Raw genomic sequence first — 13660 nt, forward strand, 5'->3', positions numbered from 1 at the left:
GGTGGGGTGAACAGAGAGGTTGGTGATGTTCTCATGAAAGGAGGGACGCTATTGGCTGAGCAGGCGGTCGGTCAGAGCTGACGGCGGCTAGCAGGCGAGGAGAGCGATGAGGGCGGCCATGAATATGGATGAGGCTGTGATGAAAGAGAGAGGGCGACTGGAAGGACCCCCCGCCTCCGAAACGCTCCCAACAATACCGATTCTCACACTCGCACAGAAACAAAGTGACCGCGTTAAGCTATTGTTGTTAGCCGCCATGTTTTCCCCCGATTGGCTCGTCCTGCGCCTTTGTTTCAAACTGAAATTATGCAGCAAGATGTTGCTTTTTAAAAAAAATGTTGTTCCAACTCAAGAATTCAAAGAATTGTTGCAGACAGTGTTAGATGCAGTTCAGTACGGTGGAAGTCAAATAAAACAAGCAAAAATACTCAGTTAAAATTTGACTTCGGACTTTCAAGTTTGTTTGGTCTTTCTGACAATAAGACAGGTGAAAAATTTAAATCTTTTAAAACATAAAAAAGTAGAATAACTGAATCAGCGACGGTAAATGTGAGAAAAGGATGAAGCAGAAACATTTCCTGCTCGCTGTGTTTGTTTCTGAGTGACGAAGGCCGTCTTTTAGAGCGCAGACAGCTGGTCAGAGCCTCACGGCTGGAGAGCTTTGCACTCGCTCTCTTGTGTGTGTGTATGTGTGTGTGGGGGTGTGTATGTGCGTGTGTTGGTTTGTGTGTGTGTGTGCGTGCTACCTTCCAACAAAAGACCGGGGGGGTGTGTTAGACAAAGCCTGCACACCCCCTTAACTCTCCCTGCTTAAGGGAGATGAATATTTTCCGACTCCCCAGAGCTCCGAGCCGCCATTCCAGAACCTCCTTTCATCAAACCGGATCAACATTTCTTCCTTTTACCCCCAAAAACACGGTTTATTTTCTACATTTATCAAACTGTGATTGCTGCTATTTATGTTTATGTTTGTCTACTTAAATTCGGAGTTGGGTAGTAACTAGTTATATTTAGTCAATTACAATCACTTGAGTAACTTGAAAAAAAATATCACTTATATGAGTATTTTTACTTTTACTAGAGTAATTTTATTATGAAGTATTTCTACTCTTGTGTAAAATTTCTGGATTTTCTCCCCACTGAATGAAAAACAAACATGTTTTAACCAGAAATCCACCAGACACAGACACACACCTGCAGTTTCTGTTAAAGTTTTTACTTGCTACTTTTTGTTTTTACTTGTGTAAAATATGTTGAAGTAGTGCTGCTCTTACTTGAGTACAGTTTTTCGCTGCTCTACCCACCTCTGCTCATATTTAACTCCATTTTTTTGCTGTTTTTATTTGTAAATTTTTATAAAATCCTCCTCACACATCCAAGATGGACGCCTGGAAGTCAAATGTTTGTGAAAAATAACGGTCCAACTCTTTGTTCCTCGTTCAGGAACTACATGTGTTAATTTACTAATATGTCAAACAATTTAATAGTAAAAGCTGCATCAACTACAACATGTAGCGACACAACATATGTCATGATAAACAATAAATTAATTAATCGCATGATAAAATAAAATTAGTTCAATAATTTCCATTTGCGTGATTTATTGTTTTTCTCTCTTTCTACCAAAAACTGGATGATAAAAGTCTTAACTCCAACTAAATCTTCTTGTTGAAGAAGAATTTTTATTTCAGAAATTTGAATTCAAATGTCATTTTTATACAAATTTATTTGCCAATTCTATACAAAACAACCAAAGCACCATTTGTCAACATGCCGGCCCGACCTGTGATATGTTCATTGAAGATAAACAGATTTAAATAAGATTAGTATTCTAACAAATTCTTGTTATTTCGCAGATTTTATTCATTTTTAATTAGCTATGCATGTAAGTATTTGCTTATATCTGATAAAAACATGATACTAAATAAAAAAATATGGCTTTGGCAAAGGCATACGCCATAAAATGATATGCACTGCAAAAACATAAAACCTTACCAAGTAATTTTGGTTGAGTTTCTAGTACAAATATCTTAGTACACTTGAAATAAAACAAGTTTAACTGCTTAAAAATGAAAAAAGACTGGCATGAAGTGAAGACTGTGGATAAAACAAGAAAGGTCTGGAAGTCTTTCAGATATGCTTCAATATTGATGTTTTTCATCCGTATCGTTCTGCCCTCTTTCTATTTATGTTTTGCCAAATTGTGGAAAAATAAATCTGAAAAGCTGTGCAGTGTGCTTGTGTAGTTAGCTGGTTTGAAACAGAATTAATACTGAAAAAACACAAAATCTTACCAAGTATTTTTAGTCTAGTTTCTAGTGCAAATATCTTAGCACACTCCAAATAAGACAAACTAACTTATAACGAGATAGATAGGCTGGTTTTAAGTCAGACACGTCTTAATATTGATAAAGGTTCCGCTGGTAGAATATTCCACTGCGCCATTACCTAGCAACCTGAGCCACGCCCAGCCCGTTACCTAGCAACCCAGTTATAGTTCCACTGGCAGATTATTTCACTGATAACATGTGGAAAATGTCTTGTTATAAGTTAAATAATCTGCCAGAGGAACTATAACTATTTTTTCATCTATATTTAGGAATTATTTACTTGAAACAAGCTTTAATATCTTGCTGAAGAGTTACTTGTAATTAAGTTTGATCTTATTTCCATATATTTTCACAGTTGTTCTGTGTTCCTACTATATGTTTAAATTTATTGAGATATACTTATTTATTATTATTTTATTCAATTATTTGCTTTGCCTTTGAGAGTTGCTGCTTTTTAAATTTTGTTGCGCTTTTGTTGTGTACAACAACAATAACAATAATTCTGATTGTGATATTTGTACTAGAAATTCAATCTAAATTACTTGGTAAGGTTTTGTGTTTTTGCAGTGTGGTGAAATACTTTTAAAAAGGAAACTATCTTCTTTTTTAAATGTGTCATGCTGGTTTGCGTGAAAGAGGATGAAGTGGAGAATCTGGTGTTGTCCGGCCGCGTTGCCTGGCCTCTGAAGGCCTGAGGACACCAGATCCCAGGATTTGAGCGCTCAATCCCCCCCGACGTTGGCGAGCCTATTCTGGGCCTGCTGGGTCTGCTGGGGGCCTTAGCAACAGATTGGACTGTTTACACATCCAGTTACGTCGTGGTGGAGAAGGATTTATTATTTATTGTAAACAAACGCTGCAGCTCCAGAACCTCATTTTGAATGCGTTTCTTTTTTTTTTCCACAGATTTTGCATCTGCTTCGGTTTTGTCTGAACACACACAGTAAGGTGGAGCGCAGTCTCTGCGGACTCGCTCTGAGATCATGCTGTAAGCTCCTTCCATTGATAACCAGCCAGTGGCCTTTTTTTTTCTTTCTTTTTGTGTCTTCTCGTTAAAGGAAGTGTGGGGACTTCCTGCGTCTGTGTGAGAGACGCTCAGAGGAGTGAAAACAAAGACCCTCGTCTCAGCAGCCGGCAGTGTTGCCAGGTTGGGCTGGAAAAAACCAGCTTTGGGCGGGTTGTTGAAAATTGGGCTGCGTTTCACAACATTTGGAGGGTTTTTAGAAAAGCTTAGAGGAAAATTCTTTCAAAGCACAAAACTGTTAATAAAAGGCCGTGTTATTGCAATTTTTAGCAGTAGGGGTGCACCGATTGCTGTTTTCTGGCTGATTGCCGATTACGATCTTTTATAAGCCTGACCTGCCTATTCCAATTTTGGCCGATACAATTTTTTTGAGGACAGTGGCTGATTTTTAGACCTCTGCTTCACATGCAAGTATCGGCCGATTACCAATCTCCCAAAACCAAGGAAATCAGAGCCGATAAATTAATGCGGCTTATCAGTAGGGCTGTCAAGATTAACGTGTTAACACAGGGGTACTCACTTTTTCAGTGAGTACCTATAAAGTCAAAATGTTCTACCTACTACAAAAATACAAAACATGTATTTATTTATAAATATATTGAAAATAAAGTTATATCTTCCTGGTTCAGCTCCCTCACTTATTTTTACACTTTTTCTTAACTTTAAGAGAAAAATTGAGGCCTAAAAATTGAAGCTAATTCGCTAACAAGCTACTTGTGCTGAACTAAGCGGTGTTGTTTGTGCATGCTAAGTGATACAAGTGTCAGAAAAAGTTGTTTCTTCTTTTTGTTATAACAAGTAAAGGAAACATTACCAGCAGCTGTTAAGGCCGCTCCATATATCAATAAAGTGACTGGATAAATGATAGGCGGCTGTCATGCAATCTACTCACACCACCTTTACGATTGACTGGTAGATCACAATCGACACGTTCAGCACATGTGATTAATCCATAAATGTTAATGTGTTAATATTACATAGTGCAGATTAATCAAACTACCTATTTTGACCTGAATACCTCTCACCAGTGGAGGGTTACCCAGGTAGCAGTAGTGCGTTGCCTAGGTAACGGGTAGCGAAAGGTGAAAGTTTTTCACTCCAGCAACAGAAGTTGGACATTTTTCAGCTTTCTTGTGTTTCGTGTCATGTCTACTTGTACAAACTTCACGTTTCACATGTATGAATTTCACCGGCTGGATGAGAAAAAGCGACTGTCGCCTCATCGCACAGGCTCCATAGGAAATGAACGGAGAGTTTCTAAATGAATATTTTAAACAAAATGGCTTCCCTCAAACCTTCCTGAATATAAAAACCTGTAAAACTGAGAATATTCACACGTTTGGTTTGAGACAGTAAAACAAGTTTTGGAAATGCGGCGGATACAGTGGAGGTTTTTGATATGGGCAGTTGCCCAGGGCGGCATCAGAAAGGGGTTAGAACACCCAAGAACTAGAAAATAAAATCTATCTGAACAAGTTTGCTACTACTGGTGTGCACATGTAGTTTCTGTTGAGTACTGGGAGACAACATGACCTGCTTTCTGCGACAAAAAATCTGCAATTTAATTGGTTGGAGTTCGACAGAAGGAGGGAGTTGCACAACTGTGTTCATATTTATATTTTAAGCTTACAAAATTAGTTACAGGACTAGAGTGTGATTAATCTGATTAAATTTTTTAATAGCTCGACAACCTTACTTATTAGTTAATTTGTTTAGAAATCTCTAGAATCTCTCGAACGTGACATCATCAGTGATTAGTCACTGGTTAATCAAGTGTCACTATGTAGTGGTGTTGTAAAACCGAAATCCCAGGGCAACTTCATGATTTAAAATGACAAAAAACTAAAGTCTCACTTTGTTAAAGTGAATTTAATTAGATTAAATGTTTTGGTTGGTTTTTTTAGGACACTGTCCGTCAGATCTGGCAACCCTGGAGGCAGTTGGGGAACCCACTGAACTGCAGATCTACACAAACACACACGCTGCTCTGTTGCACACCGGTGCTTTAATGTAGTTTCCAGAGCAAATGAGTAATAAGTTTATTTTTATAACCGTGTCACAGTGCATGTATCTGAGGTTCACTTTGGCCACAGGAAATTTGTGACTGGAAAATCTAGTCACAAAGTCGAAGCAAAGTAGGACAGGGATGAAACAATACTGTGACATCAACATGTGTTTCCAGGCAGGCGCCCTGGTTAGCTGTGTTGTGCAGAGTGTGCTGCGTCTTAAGGTGTTTTAAATTAAAGCTTTTGATGACCTAATGGTCGCTTTGACAGTCACTGTTTTCAGCTCTGTGGCATCTGTAGCTGTAAGCAACTTGTGGGTCTGAAAGTTTGATTTATTCTCTGGTGCTTGTTCAGCTTTGAGCGAATGTCTAACAAACAAAAAGCCAAAAACCAAAACCAGCTGCAATAATTGGTACATATCAAGATATACAAAACAGTGGAAGCTATGATTTGTTTCTTTCAGCTTCTGGTATCTCTCACTGTGAACTTCTTCTTTAAGTGTAACACATTCATTCTTGTTTTCTTTACCAGTTTATTGTTTACTTTGCATGCGAGTCATTAGGCGACTAATACATTAAAAAACAAGTGGTTAAAATGATGCCAAATGCTGAATAACAGGACAACAAATAACTGAAAGCACAGTAGCTATTAGCAAAACTGAGTTTTTAATAGCCAAAGACAAACACTTAAAGTAGTTTACTTAGAAAACTTAAAGACTGTTTCATATTAACTTGAGGGTTTCTGCGTTGGCACAAAAATGAAACTATTAGCAGTTATTATTTTAATTACTTTTCACCAGAGTCCATCATATTTACGCTAATCATGTCTGGCTTAGCTAACAGTGTTAGCTTGTTTAAATTAGTTACTTGTTTAAATCATAACTTATCTTTGGCATTGTACAAAGTCCCCTATTTCATTTAATAATAACCAGAAAAGGCAATATTTTAGCTATGCAATGTGCTTTTCCTTCCTCTGCAGAGCTACTTTACAGAAAGCTAACTTGCTAAAAGTAGCCGATCGGAGCGTGACGTCAGGCGCTCAAGCTCTCCCTGCTGGGGGCAAAAAGCTGCTGGATGAAGGTGACTAACGTTGGTTTAGCTGTTAAACTGTCAGCATAACGCGCTAATTGTTAAATGTACACCTCAAAAGAAAGAGAAAAAGGGACGCAGTGTTTTGCAACTCTGACAACTAGATAACAAGGTCAGTAAAACGTTTTAATTAAGAAAAAAGTAGCCAGGTAGAGGGACGTAGACCGTCATTCTTAATTTACTTTGACTACCGTAACATGCAGATGTGATGTTGGATTCGGTGTGTTTCGGTTCAGTTAAAAAAATGTTTAAAAAGGCGACATAAACACCAACTCTGACATACCGGTAGAGCAGGTGTTTAAATTAGCTAATCAGCCACCGCTGAGTTAGCTTAGCTCATAGCAGCGGTAGCTAATTACCACAAAGATCACTTATTAATGACCGTAAAATAAGCATTAATCCTAAAAACATAAAACTGTAACAGACTGAATGTTTTGTTATTTGTGTGAGAAATGTTTGAGTGTTTGTTGATGTTGAATGCTGAAACACATAGTGGCGTTTTTCTGCGTTATTTTCCCCTTTGCTGTGGCGAATTGCGATGAATTAATAATACCTTAGCAGCGCGGCTACGGAGGCAAGTAAAAGAATCAGCTCGTCCTCCAGCGTTGTGCGCATGCGCGAAACTTCCGGATGTAAAACGTCAACATGCAAGTCGTCCATAAGCATTGCTAATCGATGCTAATATGTTAGCTATAGATTACAAGCCTACAATTTGCAACTCCAGAGGCGTAAGTGAGTCTTTTCACGGTGCCTCATAATAACATCGCCTTAAAATACTTAATAATATAACAGCGTTTTAAAATGTAACGGTGATAAGGAAATGCTAACCTTAGCAGTATAAAAACCCTGCTAGGTAAAGGCAAGGGCGTTTACCTAGCAGGTAAGAGGACATTTTTTTTGTCCTCTTACGGGACTTTTTGACTTCCATTAAAAATTTAACATTTATTCTCTTTCAATCAAGTTTATTTGTATAGCACATTTCAGCAACAAGGCCGTTCAAAGTTCTTTTCATCATTTTTTACTACTGAGAGTTTAGATATAATTATTATTTAGACTAGAAATTTTTATTTTCAGCTTAATTATTATTTAAGAGCAATATATTTGTTACTAAATAAACTGTGTGAATGTAGCTGGGTTATAATCTGATTTTTTTTTTTGTAATTATTTTTTTATTTAGACAGATTTCCATCACATTCGTTAATTACAGCTTTACCCATTTAAGATCGTACATATGTATACAACCTGAGAATCCAAGTGATTTTGTCCATACTGCCTTTCTGGTATTTTCTTTTACGGACTATTACTAATTTTCGTTGTGAACAATAACAAAAATATAATCTGATTTTTAATGTTAGCTTAGTTTAGCAGTTGTAGAATCCAGCTGGTTATTGTCAATAGATCAATCAAGTCTATTTCAGCAGCAAGGTGGTTCAATGTGCTTTACATCATAAAAACACAAAATTACAAACTTATAAAGAAAACATCTTACAGTCAACAGTGGGACAAATGTTACATTTTGATGTGTGCCATCAACAAAATCATTACCCATGTTGGTCAATGTTTCATTTAGTATGGGTCAGGCGGGTTTTTAGTCTTTATTTAAAGGAACTCAGTGCTTCAGCTGTTTTTAGTTTTTTGGAAGTTTGTTATAGAAGCACCACAAATCTTTATTTGCTTCATTTTTATGAAGCATCCCATAAATAGTTTGGCTTTCTAAGCACAATCAGAACTTAAAACATTCAACAAATCCTCTTCCTAAGTGACTTTTCATGGTCATAACTGCATATTTCTTGGTGACATGTATCAGTGTTACCATGCAACTGAAGTGATGAACATGACTCATGTGTTACATCTTCTTATATATATGATGAGTCAGGATGCCGAGGTGTAGCAGGCCTGTTTTTGATGTCGGAAACGATCTGTTTGCGGAGGAGGTGTTTCACAGAGTGTTTCTTTATCCGCTCGCTGTTGAACACGTGCTTTCTGCACAGATCTGAGCGCGCGTGCGTTTCGTATTTACCAATTCCCCGGTCGTATTAATACGAGCCTGTTATAATTAGCCAGCTCTCTATCTAAAGCAGGTCAGTCCGAGGCTCCTTACCCAAAGTGGGTCACTGCAGAGCGGAGATGGGACTGGGTGGAGGAAACCGTAGCAAAGGGAGGAAAAACAAGAGCAGGAAGGGAGGAAAATAATTAACCAGACAAAACAACGTGACACTTCTTTAAGCTTCAAAGTGTTGCTTTGAGCATCCATGAAATGCTTTTGGCACAAAAACATTACATCACCGTTGCATCAGTCGGTGGTGAAGTGGGCCCACTGCTACAGAAATAAAAGCTCTTAGTGTGATGGGGATGAGACACGTTAAAAATGTGCAAATATTCCACACAAATCCATGAAATCAGTCAAATATCATTAGTGTCTGATTTAAAGTAAGGATCGATATCTGATATTATATGTCGGTTATGGCCGATAACCAATATTTACCGATATTGTATGTATATCACTATCGTTTCAACACCTTTGGAAAAAAATACCCCACCACAAACAGATAAACATAAATATCAGGCTGTTCATATCGGCCCAGTTTTATTTATCGTTCCGATACCAATATGTTAAAAAATGACTAATATCGGCCGATACTGATGTTTGTGCCAATATCTAACTGTAACCTTTCAAAAATCCTGAAGGACAATTATTCAAGATTAAAGAGCAATTTACCAGTTTAATCTCATGTTTTTCCAATGTGTCTCTCTGGATGAAGAAGAAAAAAGTGAGTTGAAGTGGAGGAAGAGGACGCAAAGTTTGGTCTTAAAATCAGAAACAAACTCTCTGACAGGAGTTAGCCTGGGTTCATCTTTTAAAAAAAGATGGAGGAAGGGATTCCCACAGGGTAAACTGAGGCCAGGCTCGTTGTTCCTTCCTCTTGGTCTCCCTGCAGTTTGTATTTCATCACTAGGCGAGCTGAGGAAGGGCAGGGAGTGTCGGGTTTCCTGTGGGTGTCTGCTTTGGCTCGGCTCAACGCTCAGAGATGAGACCGAAGCCCACCCAGCCACTCCACGGTCATCCCTCACTAATCTGCACAGCTACCAACTGGACATCTCCCTGCTGTTATTTTCTATTTAAAGGGACCAAGTTTTAGAGTCTGGGTCAAAAAGAAATCAGAAATCTACTTCCTTTTGAATCATCAGGGAAACAAACCCTTAAAGTTAAACCTGGCAGATTTTTCCAATCAAATAAGAAATATGACTCTTTCTGCTTGCATTGATTATCACTAATAAAATTCAGTGAACGTTAGCTTTTAAATTTCAACACTGTTTAGCAGTTTCTGACACTAACTCGGCATGCTTACAGCAGAGTTGGGTAGTAACTAGTTATGTTTATGAGTAACTTTTTTTGAAAAAATTTACTTTTAGGAGTATTTTTACTACGTTGTACTTTGAATAATTTTATTATGAAGTATTTCTGCTCTCACTTGAGTAAAATTTCTGGATTTTCTTCCCTCTGAATGAAAAACAAACATGTTTTAACCAAACATTCACCTGACACAGACACACACCTGTAAATTTAGTTAAAGTTTCTGAAGTTTTCTATTGAAAGAAACAGATTTGGGAAAAAAATCCTTTGTTTGATTTTGTTATTTTTGTTACTTACATGAATTATTGCCATTTTCTTCCTTAAAATACCAAAATTTCCACTTAACTTTATATTTTTGTCCATCTGATGATGTAATTTTTAAATATTAAACTTCTTTAAGTTTTACACCTGGAAAACAGAGAAGAACAGCGGTCAGAAAGTGCGTCCTTTACTGTAATCCTATTTTTAATCTGTCCCCAGAAGTTATGTGTCCTGGATTATTAGACATATTAGACACAGAACCAGTTTCAGTTTTCGACTTCAAAACGTGTTTGTGAGAAACTTCTATTTACAGTTTTATCTATAAAGATCTTAGTAAACCATTTTTAATGAAAACATTTTGTTTTGCTTTACAATTTAGCTTATTGCTTATGATGCAGAGTTTTTATGTTTGTATTAAATCAAATTTTGTTTAGCACTGTTGACTAAAAGACAAGATTTAATTTAAAAGACATAAACAGTTTAAAACTAAGTTTGTAGCCTTGAACAAAGCATCAACCGAACTGGAACTGCATAAAGAGCTACAAAGCACAAATGAGATGTTAAAATATCAAATTAAACATAAAAGCTCGTATTTTCCCAAGTAAGAATGAGGAGAAACCTTGTAGAGCTGCTGTAATAACCTGAGGTCAGTCTTGTTTTTTAGAGTAATTTATGTTTTTCTTTTTCATTTTTTAAAAATAGGACTGAATCCATCAGGGTTTCTCTTTATGTATTTTTGTTTTGTTTTATTCAGTTTCTGTTTTTCAGGTTTTTTTTCTTCAGTTTTCACAGAAATTTGAGGGACAAAATCTGCTGCTTTTTATCCAGAGCATCAGATGAATAAAAGAAAAGCAGAAACCTTGGAAATGAAAATGACGTGTCCGCCACAAAAAAAAACAACTTTAACTGGTGGTGCTTTAGATTCAAATCAACCATTCCTGCTTTCATTTTTACAGTAATATACAAACTGCATATGAGTTTTGTTGCTTGAGTTATGATAAATAATGATACATATTTGCATAAATGCTCAAATCTTGTGTATGATTTAATTTAGACAACATTTCTAATAGTTTTTGGAATATTTTTATTATTACGTACTTTTTCCAATAAATTAATGACGATTTATTTAAAATCTCGGCTTTCCCTGACTGATGGGATTGATCTGGCTGACATTAGATCTACACTGCAAAAATTTACCGAGTATTTTTTTTGTCTAGTTCTAGTGCAAATATCCTAGTACACTTGAAATAATAAAAAAGTAACTTACAACAAGTAACATTTAAGCAAGATATAGAAGTTTAAGTCAACAATTCATTAATATTTATGAAAATTTCTATTATCATTGGCAGATTATTTCGATTATAACAAGACAGTTTCATCATGTCATAAGTGAAATATTTTGCCAGTGGAACTAGTACTGGGTTGCTAGGTAACGGGTTGGGCTTGGCTGGGGTTGCTAGGTAACGGCGGAGTGGAACATTCTACCAATGGAACAAGTACTTTATTAACTTAAAACGAGCTTCTATTTTTTGCTGAAGAGTTACTTGAAAAACTAGACCAAAAATACTTGGTAAGATTTTGTGTTTTTGCAGCGTAATGTTGAGAGCTACTTACCCACACAAATGTCGATCTGTTTGCTTTGAAATCTTTCCTTTTCACCGCAAAAACACAAAATTATACCAAGTATTTTTGGTCTATTTTTAGTGTAAATACAAGTACAATTGAAATAAGCCAAAAGAAGACAAAACTAACTTACAAGTAACTTTTCAGCAAGATATGGGAGCTTGTTTTAAGTGAAAAATCTTTAATATTGATGAAAAAGTTCTACTTACATTGGCAGATAGTTTCCACTTATAACATGGGAAAAATATCATGTTATATGTCAATCAATCTGCCAGGAGAACTAGTATTTTTTCATCAACATTGAGGAATTATTGAATTAAAACAGGTTCCTTAATTTTGCTGGAAAGTTACTCATAAGTTAGTTTTGTCTTATTTCAAATTTACTGAGATATTTTCACTAGACACTAGACCATCTTGGTAAGATTTCGGTTTTTGCAGTGTAAAAACCGCCCAGGTGAATGCAGTTCTCAGTAATTGAAATATCCATCCGTAAAATAGTTCAATCTTTATAAAGAATGATTTACCATGTGTGTTGTGACAGGTAGGCGGGAGCGTCGTTTCTATCTGATTAGCAAAACCGCGGTGCAGCGTGTCTGATGATGACGAGGACCAGATTCCTGAAATCCCACACTGAAATTAGATCAGACCAATCCGGAGGGAGCGTTTAGAGGTTTGCTCAAACGGGTGTGTGGCGAGAGAGAGGGGAGATAACGGCGGCGAAGAATCATCTGATTATGGAAATAATTAGCTGTCATGATACAGTCGTCATTGGAAGTGACTGGGTAGATTTATGGAGCGTTGGAACGACGAGGTCGGCCGAAAAATGTTTGAAATCAGAAGGCATGCATGAGGACAAAGGTTGTAAAAGCATCTTGTTCCTGGGTTTTTGTTGTCGTTTTTTTTTTTCAGCTTTACTTGTAACAAAGTCGACATTTACTGCACTTTCTGACTTCCTGTTTCCTGTTTCCTGCCGCAGAGGAAGGCGAGTACTTCCTGAAGGTTTTGATTCCCAGCTATGCTGCTGGTTCAATCATCGGGAAAGGAGGCCAGACCATCGTTCAGCTGCAGAAAGAGACTGGAGCCACCATCAAACTGTCAAAATCCAAAGACTTCTACCCTGGTAAGGCTCACAAACCCTGCAATGGATGGATGGGTGGATGGATGGATGGGTGGAAATACTTTAAACATGTTTTCACACCTGATAGTCTGGTAGATTTGGTTTGATTGAGGGCCAAAGTTGCAACATTTGTTACATTTTCAGCTGCTGTTGTTCATTTTCACACTGAGTCAAACGAACCAAACACTTTGAAAAAGCTGTTCCCCTCCTCACCTGTGGGGGCGCTGCACTGAGAACCACCGAAGAAAGAAACAAGAAAAAAACATCAGCTGCATTTCCATTGACTGAATGATTGTGCAATTTGACTTTTAGAAAATAAATTTGCTTAAAAAAACAAACTTTTGTGATAAAACGTTTTGATGCTAAGATGATGTGGTTTGTTTATGGCCGCATTAAAATTGGTTTATTTCACAAAACTGCAATGGAAACACTTGTTTCGCATCATGAGTCACATGATCAACAACCAGATGTTACTACTGGTGAAACCCACGAAGAAGAAGACGGCATGTTTCTTATTCACGTCTGATTTTGCATATAAACAAACACCACAATTGCGAAATTGTGTATTTTTGACATTAACGAACTATTGATGAAGTTTTGCTAGCGAGCACAGCTGCCTTCTTCACGACATGTGAACAAAACTGGAGTAGCGTCGGATTTTGTACGATTTTTCTTATGTCTTTGGCAAAAAGACCATGAACCATTTCTCCTGCTAGCGCTAGGCTAACGCTTTTGTTTTGGCTGTATTTATCCAGAATGTCCTGCTCTGTAGCTCACTTCCTGCTTTTGGAGCAATTACTGGTTCATTCAAATGCGCATTTGAACTGAACTTTCTAGGTGAAGGGACTGTAGTTTG

General features: G+C 37.1%; 1 protein-coding gene across 3 annotated transcripts in view; it reads left to right on the plus strand.

Moving 5' to 3' along the window:
• The window catches only part of nova2 (NOVA alternative splicing regulator 2), an 88418-nt gene that overhangs the window by 11795 nt on the left and 62963 nt on the right, over nt 1-13660 (plus strand). For all 3 annotated transcript variants that reach the window (XM_032591062.1, XM_032591059.1, XM_032591061.1), the window contains one exon: nt 12664-12807. In XM_032591062.1, coding sequence (XP_032446953.1) covers nt 12664-12807 — 144 coding nt within the window. The remainder of the gene's footprint in view (nt 1-12663; nt 12808-13660) is intronic.

Source organism: Xiphophorus hellerii, chromosome 18, assembly GCF_003331165.1.
Source record: "Xiphophorus hellerii strain 12219 chromosome 18, Xiphophorus_hellerii-4.1, whole genome shotgun sequence".
Lineage (NCBI taxonomy): Eukaryota > Metazoa > Chordata > Actinopteri > Cyprinodontiformes > Poeciliidae > Xiphophorus > Xiphophorus hellerii.